Source organism: Oryctolagus cuniculus, chromosome 10 (genome assembly GCF_051225735.1).
Source record: "Oryctolagus cuniculus isolate XC-2025 breed Fujian yellow rabbit chromosome 10, ASM5122573v1, whole genome shotgun sequence".
Lineage (NCBI taxonomy): Eukaryota > Metazoa > Chordata > Mammalia > Lagomorpha > Leporidae > Oryctolagus > Oryctolagus cuniculus.
In genome coordinates this window covers 21,823,084-21,843,356 of record NC_142876.1, presented here as the reverse complement: position 1 = coordinate 21,843,356, position 20,273 = coordinate 21,823,084, and the positions used below count along the sequence as shown (strand labels likewise).

General features: G+C 40.8%; 1 protein-coding gene across 3 annotated transcripts in view; it reads right to left on the bottom strand.

The window, feature by feature from the left end:
- TXNL1 (thioredoxin like 1) overlaps nt 1–16,282 on the bottom strand; it is a 31,958-nt gene extending 15,676 nt beyond the window's left edge. For all 3 annotated transcript variants that reach the window (XR_011379316.2, XM_008261338.5, XM_002713546.6), the window contains exons 1-3: nt 16,024–16,282; nt 6,460–6,556; nt 4,586–4,759 (exon numbers count right to left, since the gene is read on the bottom strand). Coding sequence is in view for 2 of the 3 variants with exons in the window: in XM_008261338.5 (XP_008259560.1) it covers nt 4,586–4,759; nt 6,460–6,556; nt 16,024–16,121 (369 nt within the window). In the remaining variant the exon portion in view is untranslated. The remainder of the gene's footprint in view (nt 1–4,585; nt 4,760–6,459; nt 6,557–16,023) is intronic.
- Nucleotides 16,283–20,273: the final 3,991 nt, after the last annotated feature.

Genomic DNA, 20,273 nt, shown 5'->3' with positions numbered 1-20,273 from the left:
AATTTAAATCTGTGATTCTGTCTAATTAGGCGATTTAAAAGAAAATTTCTCTTTTAATATAATTACTAAAACTTTTAATAATTTCATTTGAGTTTCTGAAATGTACCACTAACTATTAAAGCTAAATCTAGGCTTAGCCCATTCAATGAGGTATCAAAAACTAAGTCTTTAACACTTTGATTATAAAATGATGATTTACACTTTTAGAGTAAGTGTTTACAGTGGAAAATAGGCAAACTAAAATATCTGTAAGATCCAAGAAAACGGAGTTCCTTCTCTAGTGGCCCTATACCCACAAGGGTTAGATTTAAGATGAACATCAAATAAGACTTAAAATTGTTACAGGAAAGTTCAGACATAAATAGAATAGTATAATGAGTTCTCTGTATACACCACCCCTAACTACAATAATCATCAGGCCACTTGCTTCTTCTTTACCCCAAACCACAACCTAACCCCTCCTGATTATTCTGAAGCAAATCTCAGACATCTTTTCATTTCATTCATGAACATTTTAGTGTGTACTTGTAAAAGATGAAGACTCTTAATAAAATAATTTTCAGTATCATCACAATTACAACACCTAATATTATCTAATCCTAGTGTTTTATAGTCAACTGTCTCAAAATTGTTTATAGCTGAATTCTTTGATTTATCCATTTATTTATTTGAAAGGCAGAAAGAGAGAGGGAGGGAGAAACAAAGATCTTCCATCTACTGATTCACTCTCCCAAAATGGCCCTAGCAGCTAGAGCTGGGTCTGGCTGAAACCTAGAGCCAGAAATTCCATACTGGTCTCCCACATGGGCGGCTGGGGCCCAAGTGTGTGGGCTATCTTCCACAGCCTTCCCAGGTGCATTAGCAAGGAGGCAGATCAGAAGCACAGCAACCAGGACATGAACCAGTGCTCTGGCAATGAGGCAAGCAGCATCTTAACATACTGTGCCACGATGTCAGCCCCTACAGGTGAATTGTTAAAGATCCAAAAGAAATAAAAACACGGTATTTGGTTACTGTGTATTTTAAATCTTGTTTTAACCTGTAGATTTCTTAATACTCTCGATTTCAAAAATTGCTTCTCTGTGCTGTTAGCATATTCCTGTCTCCTACATTCTCTGTGGGCTAATACGTCAACAGTTTCAATGTAACACTAGAGTGTTATGACAGTGGTCACGCTTGAGTGGCTTTTGCTTTAGTGGGAATGCCTCTAGTCATTTCCCCATTTAGACTTTATTGAAGGCTTTAGAAATAAATAGGTATTAAATGCTGTTAAATACCTTTTCTGCATATTTGGAGACAATTTTTCACTTTAGCTCTATTAATGACAGATTATAAGCTTCCTAATAATATGAAAATTTCTTCAAAAGCTGGCTTTGCAGTGTAGTGGATAAAGCCAGTGCCCACAACATCCTACCTGGGAGTTGGTTCATGTCCCAGCTCTACTACTTTCGATCCAGCTCCCTGCTTGGGAAAAGCAGCGAAAGATGGCCCAAGTACTTGGGCCCCTGCCACCCACATGGGATACCCAGATGAATTTCCTGGCTGCTGGCTTCAGCCTGGCCCAGCCCTAGCCATTGCAGCCATCCAGGGAGCGAGCCAGTGAGTAGATTTGTCTCTACCTCTCTCTGTAACTGACTTTCAAAAAATAAATAAATCTTTAAAAAAGAAAAAAAGTCTTCCATGCTTGAAATAAACTCAACCTTGCACATGTCGGTATTTTTAAAATGTACTACTGAATTGTTGACCTTTGCTTACTAACATTTTATTCAAAATTTTTACAACAAAATCTGTAGAGTCAAACTTTTTTTTATATGGCTTTCTTCTTTGATGCATACATTGTCAGACTTTTGAGATCAATGTTGTACTAAAAAAAAAAAACAACTAGGAGAAATTTTTCTTTTTATTTATGGTCTTAAGTAACTGCAGTAATATTAGATGGCCTGATCTTTTAAAAGACTGGATAATTTTTACCAGGGACGAGCAGACACCAAAGCTGGAAACTTAAACAAGGCCTCCCATGTGGATGACAGGGAGCCAATTTACCTGCCATCGTCACTGCTTCCTGGGGTCTATACCAGCAGGAAGCTCAATTCAGGAATCAGAGCCAGAAACAGAACCCTGACACTCTATGGGCCATGAGTGTCTTACTCTGCATCATCACTGTTGGGCTTACTGCTCACTTCATTATATATTTAATATATATTTATATATTTACTAGCATTATATATTTAATAATACTCTAAGTCCTAAATATTTCAAAAACTTGACTGACACCTGATAAAAATGTTTTTTAATAGATTTTCACATTTACTCATAACATATGCATGAAAAGTAAACTTCTTTTTCTTAAAATTTTCTTCCTGCTTATCTCCTACCTGAGGTCAACATACTAATATACTTAGCTGATGTGTAAAGAAGTATCCCTGTGGCTAAGCAGTAGGACTATTCAGCTCATAAGACTTTTTCACGCAAATACCCTTAGTAAATAAAGGGAAAAAATCACAAATTATGTAAACATAACAGCTTACAAGTTAAATGATTTTCAAAATTTTCCAAAAGGTGTTATAATCTTAACTTAAACCACATGCTTATATTATACTCTCTAATTGGATATGTGACTTCAAATTATAGTTCAATTTTAAAATGAATACTAATTATTTTTTCTAACTTAAAATAATTAATGTTGGTATAATACATTATAGTTAAGTTCAACTTTAAAAAACAAAGAAAACAGAAAAAAATGAATCTCTCATATTTGCTTGACGACGGTTTTTCCCGGTCAGCACGATGGAAAGGCCTCCCTGAAAGGACTCAGAGCTCCAGGACCCCTGCTTTAACATACTTCATATACAGTAAAATATTGAACCCATTTTTTTAAATGCATTCTTTCTGTTACACTACTGTAGTTTTAATGATTTGTGATTACTTTAACATTTACTGTATATGGATAGGGCCAGCGCTGTGGCATAGTAAGTTAAGCCTCCACTTGTGGTGCCAGCATCCCACATAGGCGCTGATGCCAGTCCCAGCTGTTCCATTTCTGACCTAGCTCTCTGCTTGTGACCTGGGAAAGCAGTAGAAGATGGCCCAAGTGCTTGGGCCCCTGCATCCACGTGGGAGACCCAGAAGAAGCTCCTGGCTCCTGACTGACCCAGTTCCAGCCATTGTGGCCATCTGGGGAGTGAACCAGCGATGGAAGACCTCTCTGTCTCTCCCTCTCTTTGTCTGTAACTTTGCCTCTCAAATAAATAAACCTTTAACTAAAAAAAAATTACTATATTTGGGTGAAATGGTCATCTTTCCATTCAACACTTGTTTATAGTCCCTACCTTATATTGCCCATGTTCCCACTAGAGTTTTTTTTTTTTTTTGCTTTTTATTTGTTAAAACTTTTTATTTGGTAGACCATTAAGCCCCTGACTGTAATATAAATTTGAAATGTTATCTCAAAAACTAAAAAAAGAAAGGAGAAAAAAAAAAAAAAAGGAAGAGGGAGGGTAGAAGGAAGACAGGAGAGGGCAGAGGGCACCAGGGAGGGAAGGAGGGAGGGAAGAAGGGAAGAAGGGAATATCATTATAATCTTAGAATTGTTTTTATGAACTTTATTGAATCTGTTAAGAAACTAAAAATAAGAAATAAAAAATACGTTGCACTGTTTAAAAAAAAAAAAAAAAAAAAAAAACAGGTGCAATGAGAAAAATTCATTCTTTGATCTTCCATTCCATGAACTTTGTATTTTAGCATGTAGGATCTGCCAATTTGCATAAACAAATCATGATGGGCTGAATCTGAATTTTTTTTTTTGAGATGTGTTTTTTGAAAGGCAGAGTGTCACATAGAGACAGCGAGACAGAGAGATATCTTCCATCTGCTGATTCATTTCCCAAATGCCTGCAACAGCTAGAGCTGGGCTGAAGTCAACAGCCCAAAATTTCATCTGGGTCTATAACAAGAGTAGAAGAGATCCCAGTACTTGGGGCCATCATCTACTGCATTCTGAAGGGCATTAGCAAGAAGCTGGACCAGAAGCAGAAAAGCTGGGACTCAGGCTCCCTCTAATATGGGATTCGGGTGTCCTAAACCACAGATAATCAGCTGCCTCTAAAACAAAACCATAACTAGGTCTTTTAAAAAACAGAGTGCCAGAAAAGAGGGGATATATTTAAGATAGAGACAACTATAGGAAGTGAGTGGTAGCAAAGGGAATATGGTATATAATAGTCATTTCACATAAATTTCAAAAAGTGAAACTTTCCCAATGCACATTTCTTCACTTTGGGGGAGAAAATATAAACAATAATTTTAAAATGACTGTCAAATAGTTCAGAAAATAGATTTCTAAAAAGCAGCAAAGAAAAATTCAGAAAAATTGGTTTCTGATGGGGCTTAAGGTAGTAACGACACAAAAGTCAACAGTCAACTGTTTTGAATGTTTTTTCAAAATACTCTGAATAAAGATAAAAAATATTTTAAAAGGATAAAAATAAAGAAAGAGATCAAGCGAGAAACTGTAGTCCTTTCTTTTTAACCAAACAATGAAAAAGGCAAGCTATTCTCTCATGATCCCACCGTTCAGTCTACATACATAGCCTTTTGGAATATCTGTGTCCTCATTGCTTCCAGGGTCATTTTCTAAATGCTGCTTGATTTTTTCTTCTAGTCCCACAGCATCTGCTCCTTGATACTGATCAATTCTCACTTTGTTTCGAAAAAACAAAAATGTAGGTGTTGCTGATATATTGTTGGTGGCAGCTGTTCCCTAGAATTGGCAAGTTAAACAGTGTTACCAATGAAAACAAACGTTGAGTCACTTTGAATATTCATTCTGTATATTTATAGAATTAAATATCAAAACCGTAAACTAAAAACAGTCTTCATAATTGTTATTTAAGAAAAAGCAGGCTTATCCCTGAGAGCTCACCTTAGGGTATAGCAAAATTAATTATCCCATATCCACAATGAAGAATGATCCTACACTTTTATGATTTTTATTGTTAACTGCTTCATCCAGTGAAATAACTAGTTTCCGATACAGAAATTGTGCTTCACACCAGACCCATTTGAAAACCAAGAGCCAATCTCCCCATGAATTTCTCCTATAAAAATGACTTGTCGTTTCCTATCAAACATACTGCAACAAACATCTTTCTAAATATTGCCTTAACCCCACAATTTTATAAGACTACTCGAAAGAAACTAGCTAATAACCATCATGGTTTAAACTTTCATGACAATACTAAAAAAAAAATTAAAACAAATTTGCCACCTTACATATTCATATACAATGAAGATGATTACTATATTATCCTAAAAAAAATATAGGGATGTCTTCTCTAAACTTTGTAAGTGAAAAACCAATAACTGACCTTTTGAAACAAAGAGGTCCAAAAGAAATACAAGGAATATTTTAACTTTTCTAGTATCCATAATAAAAAAGAAACAAGTAAAATCAATTTTAATATATTCTAGTGAACCCAATAAATTCATTTTCAGCATCAACAAAACAATACGAAATATTTCATTTTTTCTTTCATAATAAGTCTTCAAAATCCATTATGTATTTTACACTTTCAGCTCATCTCAATTTGGATTTGCCAAACTTCAAGTGTTCAATTAATACATAACAGTTAGTGTCTACCATATCAGACATTATAGCTCCAGGAGAAAACACTTTGAGATCAGAGACAGTGAATTCTGTACTTAATATAAAGGTAAGTGATGCAGTCTAACAACACGTGACATAAAAACTTAAAACATGTACTGTAGGGTTTATGCCAAATCCCCAACTACAAACTTCCTAATATTGTAAAAATTTTCCACATTCAAAAATTTATCAAAGGTAAAGCCTCATCCAAAAAAGTTACAGTGTTGCACAGCTGTTCCTTAGTCAGAATTAATGACTATTTAGTGTAGAAAGGCACTTTGCAAAATTCCTTTTTCCTTAACAATGCCTACATATGCAAAGAGAGAACTATCACACAGTCATTTCAATTTAAGTCATCAGGGCAATTTTGCTACAACAATGCGGTTCAATCAACAGTAATGGACATTTTAAAGTTTCTACTGAGTATATATGAGGTGAGATTCTAACCTGATCAATATAAACTATACCAAAGAATTCCTTGCCATAGCTTTATAATCAGTAGGAAGATATATAATTCTAGATTTGCAAAAGATAAAGAAATGTAAAACCAGATGACCTATAAATGGTATATTAATCACAATATTAATTGCACATCCGAGAAAATATTAGTCCAAACCTGAAACAGTAATGTGCTACCCTTCTTAAATAAGGTAGCCAAAATAAATCTGTAGTATCATGTCAACATAACATTTTCCTATCTTCAAAAGTATACTAGTTTTCATGTACATTAAGAGATAAATCAAAGGTGACATTTATGTTGGATTTCAAACAGATTTGAAAGTAAATTTAAAATAAAAAGAGGACTCTTCCCTTACCTGACACTGATGTACATCTACTTCCAAGAAAACAGCTTGAGGATATTTATTACTCATAGAACTGAATGCTGGGGCAATCCTCAAACATGGTCCACAGCTGTCAGAAAGAGAAGATACAGTAAAATAACATGAAGAACACTCATTATACTCTAAAGCATAATTGCCAAGTTAAACATAAAACACTGATATTCCCAGTATCAGATTTTCTAGTCTTCTCCATAGGAGTATTTATATGCACTTGTATCAACACCACATTGTCTTATTTAGTATAGATACCGCACTGTCTTCATGTCTAATAGTGTTAGGTCTTCTAGCTTCTTTTTCTCACAAGGAGAAATTTTAAAAAATCTAAATAAATGGAGGGATATACTACAATTATAAGTTACAAAACTCAATGTCGCCAAGAGACTCATTCTCTTCAATTTGATCTTCAGAGTTGCTGTAAAATTCCAGATTTTCTTGTAGAAATCAACAAATGTAAATTCTAAAATTTATAGAGAAATATCAAGGATAATGCAAGCCCTTCTGAGGTTCAAAACTGAAGAAATTACACTATAAACCAATATTAACTATTATAAAGCTTTCTTAATTAGGAGCATTTCCAGCATCAGTACAGATTAAGGAACTGTAATCAGAAAGTCCAAAACATTTTTAAGTGCTGACATGATTTCAAAGCATTTTGGATTTCAGATTTTTGGATTAGCGATTTGCAACTAGAAAAGTCTATGCAAATATTCTGAAATCCCAAAACTCTGAAACCTGAAACACTTCTGGTCCCATTCATTTTGGGTAACAGATACTCAACATATCCAAGGATAAACAGACTAATGTAAAAAACAATAGAGTTCAGAAACAAACCCATCTCAAAGGGGTCACTGCAGGGGAGCAGACTGGGGCTTCCAAGGGCATTGTGGCAGGGCAGGGCTGGGGCAATGGCAGAAGGAGTGGAGATGGAACCCAGGGAGGTGGAGAAGAGGCTAGGGGAGGCGGAGGGCAGCCCTGGGAAAAGGGACAGCGCAACAGGACGGGGAAGGGGTCAGACTCAGGGATTTTTCTGCAAAGGGATCCTTCTGCTGCCAGCACCAAACAGAGCAGAATAGATGCCTAAGAATTCATAAATCGTTCAGATTGATTTACTGGAGTGGATGATTCAATCACATAAGTCATCCAGCAATTATACTTTAATGGGTATTATTAAAAGATAAAGTATTAATTTCTAAAAGAAAGAAAGCAACAGCCGGCGCCGCGGCTCACTAGGCTAATCCTCCGCCTTGCGGCGCCGGCACACCCGGTTCTAGTCCCGGTCGGGGCGCCGGATTCTGTCCCGGTTGCCCCTCTTCCAGGCCAGCCCTCTGCTGTGGCCAGGGAGTGCAGTGGAGGATGGCCCAGGTGCTTGGGCCCTGCACCCCATGGGAGACCAGGAAAAGCACCTGGCTCCTGGCTCCTGCCATCGGATCAGCGCGGTGCGCCGGCCGCAGCGCGCCGGCCGCGGCGGCCATTGGAGGGTGAACCAACGGCAAAGGAAGACCTTTCTCTCTGTCTCTCTCTCACTGTCCACTCTGCCTGTCAAAAAAAAAAAAAAAGAAAGAAAGAAAGAAAGCAACAAACACATCCTACATGGAGTAACCCAATTTATGAAAAACCTGACAGCAGTGCTGTGGGGAAAAGATGGTGTTTTCAATAGTGTTCAATCAACTGGATATTTATGTCAGAAAAAAATTATCATGACCCTGTATCTCACACTATACACAAAAACTAATCACAGATGGGTAATATAAATATAAAAGGTAAAATCAGCCTTTTAGTAAAAAAAAATACTTTAAAACTTTGTAAGAATCAAAGATTTTTTAAACAGTATACAAAAAGCACTAGACAACAAGAAAAGGATTAACATACAGGAATATATTTTATAAACTATAATATATTAAAATCAAAATTTTCAGATGGCACCGTGGCTCACTTGACTAATCCTCCTCCTGCAGCACCAGCACCCCGGGTTCTAGTCCCGGTTGGGGCGCCCGATTCTGTCCCGGTTGCTCCTCTTCCAGTCCCGGGAGGGCAGTGGAGGATGGCCCAGGTGCTTGGGCCCTGCAACCACATGGGAGACCAGGAGGAAGCACCTGGCTCCTGGCTTTGGATCGGCACAGTGTGCCAGCCGTAACGGCCATTTAGGGGGTGAACCAACAGAGGGAAGACCTTTCTTTCTCTCTCTCTCTCACTGTCTAATTCTGCCTGTCAAAAAAAAAATTTTTAATTTTCATCATCAAATGATTTCATAAAAAGACTGGAAAAAAGTACATGCAAAACATATCATACCACTATGGTTCAAACAGGATATGGCCTCCAAACTCATTTAAACATTTTTAAAGTTTAAACCCCAAAATCCTCCGTTAACAGCACTAAAATGGTAGAGATTTAATTCAATTATGGCATCTAAGAGGTGGGCCTGGTGGGAGACCCTAGGTCATGGGAACATCTCGCTGGAAGATAATTCTCACAAGAGAAGCCTGAGTCAGGCATGGATGCTTTCTCTGCTTCCCTATTTCACCATGTTCTTGTTCCTCTGCACAAAGCCCTCTACTGCCAGCCTCCAACTTCACCAGATGACTGGACCAATGGGGCCCACCCAATCTTGGCCATGAACCTCCAAAACCATGAGCCAAAATAAACCTCTTCTCTCTAAAGTAGGTTGCTTTAGATGGTTTGTTTTAGTAACAAAAAGTTAACATAGAACTTATACCTCCAATACGTAAAGAACCCCTATAATCAGTAAGAACAGAACTGACACCCAAAAGAAAAATGAGTAAACTCTTGGAACAGATACCCAATATATGATGTTATCCAAACAGTCAATACAAATGAGAAAGATGTTCCACTTCATTAGTCAATAGGGAAATCATGGAAATCCAAAACCATCTCAACCAAAATAGCTACAAAAAAGAAAAGTACCAACAAGCATGTGAAGCAACTGAGCTTTTCATATATTGTGACAGGGCACACTAGTGTAACTAGTTGGGAGGAGAGGTATGAGGAGTATCTGCTAAATAGACATGCCTACCTATATATATTTTATATATATATATATACACACCTATATAAACACATACCTATTTGTATACCTACACATATCCAACAGACATGCTCACCTTAGGACATCTAAACAGTAACATTTCTAATAGCCAAAAGCTATAAACTATTTATCTTCTTATCAACAATAGAATGGTTAATTAATCACAATTATTCAGACTACACAACAATGCAAAAGACTGCTGTAAAACCTCATGTAGTGGTTTTATATATTGTAGCACAGTGAGTTATGTTGCATCCTGCAACACTGGCATCATCTTGTATTAGTGCTGGTTTGAGTCCTAGATATTCCACTTCCAATCCATGTCCCTGCTAAAGGAGCCCGGGTCACCCTCCACTGCTTTCCCAGGCACATCAGCAGACAGTCGGCTAGGACGTGGAGCAGCCAGGACTGCAACTGGCAGCCACATGGGATGTGGGCACCACAGGCAGGGGCCCCACTGCTATGCCACAGTGCTGGCCCCACAAAATAAATTCTATTTCATGAACTCACTTACTGTTCTTCCCTATTTGCTAATGGCCAGTGCTTTGTCTTGAGAAAAAACTTGTGTAAACACATACAGATTTTAAATGGAAATAGAAAACGTATGTGTTTTCCATTTTTTTAAAGATGTTATTTTTATTTAATTGAAAGGCAGTTACAGGGCTGGTTCTGTGGTATAGTGGGTAAAGCCACCACCTGCAATGCTGGCATCCCATATGGACGCCGGTTGAAGTCCCAGCTGCCGCATTTCCAATCCAGCTTTCTGCTATGGCCTGGGAAAGTAGAAGAAGATGGCCGAAACACTTGGGTGTTTCGTGAGAGACCTGGGAAAAACTCCTGGCTCCTGGCTTTGGATTGGTGCAGCTCTGGCCATTGAAGCCAACTGGAGAGTGAAGCAGTGGATGGAAGAGCTCTCTGCCTCTGCGTAACTCTGCGAAAGAAAGAAGGAAAGATAGGAAAGATGGATGGATGGATGGTAGGAAAGATGGACGGATGGATGGTAGGAAAGATGGATGGATGGATGGATGGGTGGGTGGGTGGGTGGGTAGGAGGGAGGGAGGGAGGAAGGAAGGAGTTACACAGAGGGACAACGACAAAGGGAGAGGGAGAGAGAGAGATACCTTCATCCACTTGTTCACTCCTCAAATGGCCTCAAGGCCTAGGTCTGGGCCAGGCTGAAGCCAGGAGCCAGTAAATCCGTCGGGACTAAGCACTTAGGCCATCCTCCACTGCTTTCACAGCTGCATTGAACCCACCATTCAATGAGGTGGGCAATGAGTATATCAATTTTTTAAAATCTAGGTTCTTCCAACGGCAAGGGAAGACCTTTCTCTCTCTCTCTCTCTCACTGTCCACTCTGCCTGTAAAAAAAAAAAAATAATAAATCTAGGTTCTTGCCTCCCACAGCAATAGAAATATTAAGTGAAGACTGGTACTGTGTGCAGAAAGGAACAGAGTTTACTTAATAGTGACGGAACGAACATTCATGCCCTGCAAGTGTGGGCTATCCCATATTGCAGAAGACCAACAAGCGTTGATCAAAGAGTTGACCATGAACAAGAGGAAGGGAAAAACTGAAAATGGTACCTATAATTGGGAAGGCTAATCTGAGAGTGGAAGAAACCAGTCCATGGTATAAAAAGTACAAACAAGAACGGTACGTTCCAGTGCATTATGCTGTGGAAAGAGTGAAAATGGGAGCAGTACCTCTAAGTGAGGCTCATGATAGAAAGAGAGCTCTCCCTGCCTTTCACCTCTTTTTATAAGGAACAAAGTGGTACCCAAATGAAATATACAGATAGGGTGGTGTCTTAGCATGTGTCCTGGTCCTGGATGCTACAAGTGCATGCTGGGAAGGTGGGCATATGGAATTGGCAGTTAAAAGAAATAACATCATTGCGGGGATACAAAAGTTTCCGCTCTCCTAAACTTGAACTATTTACACCATATTACTGGCACATTGATATGGGATGTTGGTGTGGCAGGTTGTGGCTTAATCTGCTGAGCCACAATGCTCACCCCTCTTCAAGGTGTTTATAGGAGAAAAATTTTAATTCTGAGATTCAAGCATTATGGGTAATGTAATGTTTTATAGCTTGGAAAGGTGCTTGAGAAACTAGCCCTTCTCATTTTATACAGAGAATTCAAATGACTTGTCCTGACTTATGCTGTTACAGATTTTATTCTTCAATGTTAGTGTTAAGGAAGGCACACGTCTTATTTAAAATAAATAACTTATTTCAATGATTGCAGTGTGAAAATGTTACTGTATATGTGCACATATCTATGTACATGTTTGTGCTTCTCTGCTCTGTAGTTTATTTTGACTTTCAAGTTAAGTTTCAGATTGTTGTGGCACGGCAGGTTAATCTGCTGCCTCCAACACCAGCATCCCATGAGTGCTGGATTCAAGTCCTGACTGCTCTACTTCTGATCCAGCTCCCTGCTAATGTGCCTGGGAAAGCAGTGGAAGATGGCCCAAATTCTTGGGCCCCTGTACCCATGTGAGAGAACCAGAAGAAGCTCCTGGCTTCTAACTTTGAACTGGCCCAGCTCTGGCAATTGCAGCCATTTGGGGAGTGAACCAGTGGTTGGAAGATCTCTCTCTCTCTTTCTCTCTCTTTGAAATTGTTTCAAATAAAATAAATAAATATTTTAAAACATAAAAATAAAACCTATCTTCAGTCCTTGGCAATTCTTGATGTTAATAAAATATTATATGTATAACTAATATTTTATTTGGGCAAGCTACCATAGCCATTAGCATTCAACATACTCAAATATACTGACATCCTTCTTGAATGGTAATATTACCTTCCCTCCTCCTCCTAAATCAAATAGAGAAAAGCACAGACAACAAAATATACAGATAATCCAGACTTTCTCATAATAAATGAACTTTCACACATTAAAGGACACACGAAGTAGGTGAAATGACAACTGACAGAGTGGGAGAAAAAACTTCCAAATTAAACATCTGATAAAAGGCTAATATCCAGAATACATAAAGAACTCCTAGAACTCAACACAATAACAATCCAACTCAAAAATGGACAAAGAGCATGAAATAGGCATTTCCCAAAGAAAATATACAAATAGGCTAATAAACACATAAAAAAGAAGCTCATGTTTTTTCACTGGAAAAATCCAAATCAAAACACAGTAAGATACTACTTCACATCCATTGGGATGGCTATTATCCGAAAAAACAAACAAACAAAAACTGGAAATAACTGTTGGGGAAATTGAACTCTCATGTGTTGCTGCTGGGAATGAAACATGGTATGGTACAGTCACGATGGAAAACACTTTAGCAGTTCCTAAAAAATTTAAACATATACTTTTAACTCCCCCAAAAGAAATGAAAGCAAAGATTCAAAGAAATTCCTGTACAATACTGTCCACAGCCATATTATTCACAATAGCCAAAGGTGAACACAACATATCTGTAAACAGATGAGTGAATAAACATGAAACACAGATGAATGAGAAGACATTATGCTAAGAAAAATAAGACAGAAACAAAAAACAAATATGAATTCATTTATATGAAATACCTAAAATAGGCAAATCCATTGGGAAAGAAGTACAACAGAGACTGGGGGTGAGAGGGCTAGTTACTGTTAAATGGACATTTTCTTCTCTCAAGTGAGGATGAGGAGTTATTGTTCAATGCATACAGAGTTTTTATATAGGAAGACAAAAAAGTTCTAGGAAACAGCAGTGATGGTAGCACAACACTGTGAACAGACCTAGTATCATTAAACTATATTGCTAAAAATGGTTAAAATGGTCAATTTTACGTGATATATATTTTATCACAAAAAAGAAACTAAAGAGGTGAAGGCATTTGACAAAGTGTTCACCAGTGAAGACACCAGTTAGGATGCTACATCGCAATCAAGTGACTGGGTTCTAGTCCCAGCACTGCTGTTGATTCCAGCTTCCTTTTAACGTACACCTTGGGGGCAGCAAGTAATGGCGCAGTTAGCTGGACCCTTGCCATCCATGCAAGATCTGGATGGCTTTGACCCAATTCCACCTGCTGTAGGCATCTTGGGAGTGAATCAGTGAATGGGAACACTGTCCATCACTGTGCTTCTCAAATAAAGAAACTGAAAAAAAAAAAGAAAAGAAATTCTAGAGCCAATGACAGGTTTTGAACAAGATTACAACAATCCTTATACTGTTTTCATGAAATTAATTTAGGTTGAGGATGGATAAAGCATCAAAGATGAAAATAAGAGGGAAAGCTTGAGATAGAGGTGAAAAGGAAATGAAGAAATAGGTGCCAGAGAACCATGCCCTGGGCCTAAAATGGGAATGTTAACTTTAACCTAAAAGGTTTCTTAAAGGATTTTATTGGATATAGTTGCTCAGGGCTCTAATACTGACCCCCTTTTACTAAGTCTGGGTTGGATTGACAACGAGTTCAGATAGAAATGCATTAATGGCAAACACATCAAAGTACATTAAAGGCAAATAAACCTTACCAGTTTATAAATGTAACCTAAGCATGTTTTTGAACTAAAAATGTCCTCTAACTTCAACTGTTTATTTACTCTCAGCTTCTACAAAGAAAATGTAATTTTCATTCCATTAAAATCCTCTTTTAAACATTAACAGTAACAGACTTCTTTACCAGTCAATGTCTGCAATTATGCTTATGCTAGTAGAAGTTCATATTGCTAGCGGAAGTCCCTGCAGTAGCAATGTTTCCTCACTTTTCTCACTTTAATCAATATTTATTACTATCCCATCTCTCCCTCTGCTAGGGTAACAGGGCCAAAAAAGAATATATTTTTGAAGGACAAAAACATAAAACCTACAAATGACCAGAATTAGAAATAAACTAAAAGTGACATTCCTTGTTGAAATCAACTCTTCCCTTTTCCATTGAGCCTAGACACTCAGCAAACACATAAAAGCATTCCCTTACTATTTTTTTTAAATAACCTTACATTTCTATTCCATTAAGATTTATTTATTTGAGAAGCAGAGTTACAGACAGACAGACAGAAAGAGAGAGGTCTTCCATCCTCTGGTTCATTCCCCAAATAGCCGCAACGGCTGCAGCCGTGTGGATCCAAAGTCAGGAGCCAGGAGCTTCTTCCAGGTCTCCCAAGTGGGTGCTGGGGCCCAGGCACTTGCGCCATCTTCCACTGCTTTCCCAGGCCACTAGCAGGAAGCTGGATTGGAAGTGGAACAGCCAGGACTCGAACAGGTACCCACATGGGATTATGGCAGAAGAGGTGGAGGCTTAACCTACTATGCCACAGCCCCAACCCCTACTCCCTTACTATTAAGAATATATATAATACAAAATTGCTAGCGCTGAGAAAAGGCATTTATACAATTGATATACCTTTTAGCCATGCCTTAAAAGATACAAAAACACCTAGCTCTTCCATTTGGTACATGTGAAAGTCCAATTTTCATGCCAGTACTCTATCCCACCCTATTAAATCCAATATGTTGCCCCAGTTCAATTCTATGTGAGACTGGTCCCGTCTTGATCTGCATCCCTCTAACGCCTAAAACTACCTGATCGTAATATCATCACTCATGTACATAACATTTACTGAACCGTGTGCTAGAAGCGACATTTGTTGCTCAGACTCAAAACACTGCCTTATATAGTTTTTTAAGCAGTGACAACAGAAGTAGAGTGTTCTAGAAATGGTGACACCAATAGCAGACTGCTTCAAGTTCGTGTATATGTAAATAATGGCAGGAGGTCAAGGTAAGCCTGGTACAGCCACAAAGGGAGATCTGCAAACACACTCTCTGAAATCATGGTTCTCCACGCCAACTCCTAACATGTCAGCATTGCATTATAAAAAGCCCACCAGCTCTGACAGTTACTGTCTTTTAAGAGCCGTGTTCTCTTAAATCATCAAGGCTAAAGCGGAGTCTGCCAGACCAAGACGTCTGGCCCCCTGACTATCTCTACTGTCACTTGTGTGACCAGACACAATCGCGTCCACAGGGGAGCCGTAGTGACTACGTTACTAACCACACGAGGAACAAAAACCTCAAGCAAGGTAAAATGCACCTTGACCAACACTAACAACTCATGAAATCAGCGGGCCTTGGGACTACGCACTACGCAGGTAAGTTGTGGACAGCTGTACCGAAATGCAGTACTGAAGAGAACCAAAGCGGTCAAGTACGCTTCCAGAATTCCTAGGGTGCAAGTGCTAGACTGGCACCCTAGGGCGGCTGCAGGAGGCAGGCGTCGCAGGCCGCCCCCACGGGCACAGCTTATCCGAGGCTACAGCAGGTGAGGACCTCCGGAGCTGGCGAAGCCGGCCAAGTCTCCCTGCCCGCCTCGAAGCCGGTGCAGAAATGGGGACCGCCGCCCGAGAGCTGAGGCCTAATCCTGCCGGCGGCCCGCGCCGGACCCTCCGCAGCAGAAACCGGCCAGGGAACTGGGACCAGGAAATGGCAGGCACTGACGGACGGGGGCCCTGAGGGCTCGGAGCCCGCCTCACCCTCTCATGGTGAACTTGACCACGGCGAGTCTGGAGCCCGCGCCGCTCAGCTCCGGCTGGAAATCCGGGTCGCTTCCGACCGGCTTCACTCCCACCATCCTCACAGAGGGCCTGGAAGGGCGGCCGCGACACCACCGGCTTCCAAAATGAAGCAGAGGAAAACCCGAGAGAGGAAAGGGAGCGGCTCAGGGGGCGCCGAGGCCTGGACGCAGGAGGCGGCGACCGCGGCGGCTGCTCCCAGGGCTCTCAATGCCGAGTCACGCCAGGGAGCGGAGCGGCCGAGGGGGCGGGGACGGGAGGGGGGAGGGAGAGGCGAGGGGAGGAAAGGCGTGCGGCACCCAGCAGCCACCGCGCGCCAGGGCTCCTGGCGCCTGCGCACCTCGACGTCATTTCCGCGCCGTCCGTTTGGCCGGACCACCGCCCAATCCTAAAACGCAGAGCATGGCCCCACCCTCGACTGAGGGGAGCGACGCAAGCGCAGACGTGTAGTGATCACGCGCGCAGGCTGAAGCTGCTGCCCCGAATTTCCTGTATTCCTCCGCGTGTTCCACACTTTACCTTCTTCTTAGGCGTGTCCTGTGGCACAGCAGCGAGGAGGATATTCCTTTCTGTCATGTGTTCGTGGCTGCTAACAAAACAGACTTTAGGAACTTTATGAGTTTCATTACATGTGAGCGCTGTCCATTGTGTCATTCAGAAAGTATTGTGCACCCAGAGATGAAAACACATCATCCACCTTTAGGGAGTTCACAGTCTAGCGACAGACACAAACCATACAGGAACGAAGTTTGAACGGGAAACTGGAGGCAGATGGGATGGGAGGATGGCACAGGGTGAACCTGCTGGGTGAGAACCCTAAATTGAATCTTGGGAGAAAGGATGATGAGAAATAATGGTATGCTAGGCAAACCGAGCAGCAGGTGCAAATGCGTGGGTTGGAGGACAGTTAATAAAGTTTATTTAGCATATGATGTACCAGTCAAGATGTAAGCTGTGTGTGTGTGTGTGTGTGTGTGTGTAGGCTCATTTCATTCTCATGTGATATTAACACAGTGTAATCACTTTGAAAGCACGGATGGACTGGGGCCCAGAGGGCTTAGAGCCGGCCTCACTCTAATGGTGAACTTGACCACAGCAAATCTGGGAGTCTAGAACCCATGCCACACACAGGCTGAAAATCTGGATTGTTCCAACCACAGTAAGTCTTTGCAACTTAGTTTATAGTCATGGGCAAGCCACTAACTTGTCTGTTTCTTGTCTATGTGAATTAGTAACACTAACTTGTCTGTTTCTTGTTTATGTGAATTAATAACACCAAGGGTTAAAGGATAATGTACATGAAGAAGCACTAAGAAATCATAAGCAGTGGTGTTTTAGCCAGCTACGTCTGTCCTGACAAAACACAGTCTAGGTAGCTTGCATAATGGAACTTATTTCTCACAGTCTGGAGACTGGAAGTCCGAGATCAAGGTGCCAGTCAGGCTGGCTTCTCCCAAGGTCTCTTTGCTGAGTTTTGTACGGCTGCCATCTCACTGCGTCCTCACTTGGCATTTTCTCTGTGTGTGCATGCACAGATACATACGGTACTGGTCTCTTCCACTTCATACAGGAGCCCTATCAGATTAGGGCCCTACACTCCTGACCTCATTTAACCTTAACTACCTCCTTCATGGCCTTATCTCCAAGTACAGTATATGTGTATACACACACACACATATGAGGGTTAGGGCTCAACTTATAATTTTAGAAAAAATTTTTAGTTTAAAATTTTTAAAATTAATTTTCCCATTGCCCCTCCATGTTACCCCCCCCCAAAAAAAAAAAAGCAGGAAGAGTCTCAACTAAGGCTAAGGCAGCTATAGTAGATAGGAAGGGAAAACAGGGCTTTCAAAAACAAGACCTTACAAATTTACGGATTCCTGGTGCAGGACTGAGGCGCAGGGGGTTAAGCCCCTTCCTCAGCCCCACCTTTCTTTGCTGGCATTCTCTATCAGAGTGCCAGTTCAAGTACTGGCTACTCTGCTTCTGACCCAGCTTCCTACTAATATGCTTGGAAAGGTAGCAGATGACAGCCCAAATGTGTGGGCCCTGGAATCCATGTGGGAGTGCCAGATGGAGTTCTTGGATCCCAGCTTCAGCCTGGCCCAGACCTGTCTGTTGCAGCCAATTGGGAAGTGAACCAGAGGATGGAAGATTGGTATCGCTCCTTCTCTTTCTCTCTCCTTCTCCCTTCCTCCCTTCCCTCCTCCATCATTCTACCTTTCAAATAAGAAATCTGTTTATAAATGAAGAAAATTGGATTCCTGAGAATCAAGATGAAAAGAGGCATTATAAAAGATCTAATAGCTGCATTTTGATGTTTGTTTTCCACTTGCTCATCAAGAAGTACTCTGGCATTCTACACCCTGCTCTCAGCCCTAAGAAGCTGACATGTATGCACTGTACCAGTTGGATACCCTACTGGAGCTTCTTGTTGGAGATTGGGGAGGAGGGGGTGCAGTTGGGTAGAAGAGAAGGAGATCCAGTTATTCATTCTCTCAGCTCCCTTGCTGCTGTGTTGCCACAAGTTGACTGTATATCTGTGGAAAGCCACAGCTCCTGCCACACCATTCCTCTATTTGGGCTCCTGTAACCACTGTCTTCTCTTGTCTCTTCAGGCCTGGAAGCAGGAATCACTCCTGGCTGTTGGTAGCACCAGAGCCCTAACTGAGAAACCCTGGCCTGCCCATGTAGCGCAGGACTGGCTATAAAAGAGAATCCTGAGCTTTGCATAAACAGAGACACTGGCCACCATAATCCACAGTGCAGGTGCTCAGGGGAAGCAGAGGTACCTGGAAGCCGTGATCTCCTCGATGAGCGTCCCACGCTTGCAGCATGGACTGCCGCCAGCCACCTAGCACTGCCCTCACTGGGAAGCCCAGAAACAAGCAGGTAGTCCTCCATGCTCAGACACTTCACCGTGAGAATGTCAGGAGAGGTCTTTAGGTTTGAAAAGAGCTACCATTCTTACCTATTCTCGCTCCCTGAAGCCTTGTTGTAAACTTTCCTAATCACTAATCAGTCCTTTACGTCTTTGTCTACGCTTTCTCTTGAGCATTACCACTACTTTTATAGTCTTTTGAACCCTGTCTGCAGGTGTTAATACTCCCCTTACTAAGTTTTCCTCTATTACCCATATTAAAAGTGCTATCATTTTCCTCTGTGTCTCTGCTGATATAAAAATTTTAAATGGTTAAACACCAGGAAAATTAGGGGTTTGAAGGTTAATACCGAAATCTGAAGATAAATATATGAGATAGACATCATAAAGATAACTTTGATTCCACTAAAGTTCAGTAACTCATCAGGAAATATACAAAAAAAAAGATACAATAGAAATTTAAGGTTAACTGCAAATAAGTAAAATGTGGAATGTTCATAAAGAAGCAGGAAAATGAAGCAAGACAAAAATTACAAAATTCCAGGATCAAAGACCAAAGAGATGAAGAATGAGAAATACTGATGAATCATTGGTTTTCATCCAAACAGTCACTACAGTTCAGGGAGTTAAGATGAGAGTCAATTCAACAACCACAACAAAACCTTCAGGGCCTCCAGTGTATCAGGCTCTGTGCTAAATCCCCAGAAATTCAAGATGATTGTCATGTGCTCCTGTTCACGGGGGAGCATGCCCTCCTCACAACATTCCAGAGACACAGGCAACTGGGGGGGGGGGTGTTATTATGCTCAGTCTACTGATGAAAAAGTTGGAGTTCATATAAGATTGTAATTAATTCCGAGTCCACAATTAGGCTGCTGTGTAGCCCTCTCTGGATTGCATTCAAGTCAATATAAGAACAGACTTTGTGTATGTGCACGGAAACATTTAGCAGACATTATTGCAATATGATGCTCTTTTAGGTGAGCTTTACTCATCTGCATTTTCTTTTTTTTTTATTTAAGGATTTATCTTATTTATCTGAAAGGCAGAATGACAGAGAGGGAAAGAGAGAGATCTTCCATCTGCTGGCTCATTCACTAAAAGACCACAATGGCCAATGCTGGGCTAGGCCAAAGCCAGGAACCCCGAACTCCATCTGGGTCTCTCACATGGGTGGCAGGCCCCAAGCACTTGGGCCATCTTTCACAGCCATCCCAGGCACATTAACAGGGAGCTGAATTGGAAGCTGAGGAGTCAGGACTCTATCCCATGCACTCAGATTTGGAATGCCAGCCTCACAAGTGATGGCTTAACCTCCTGTGCCACAAAA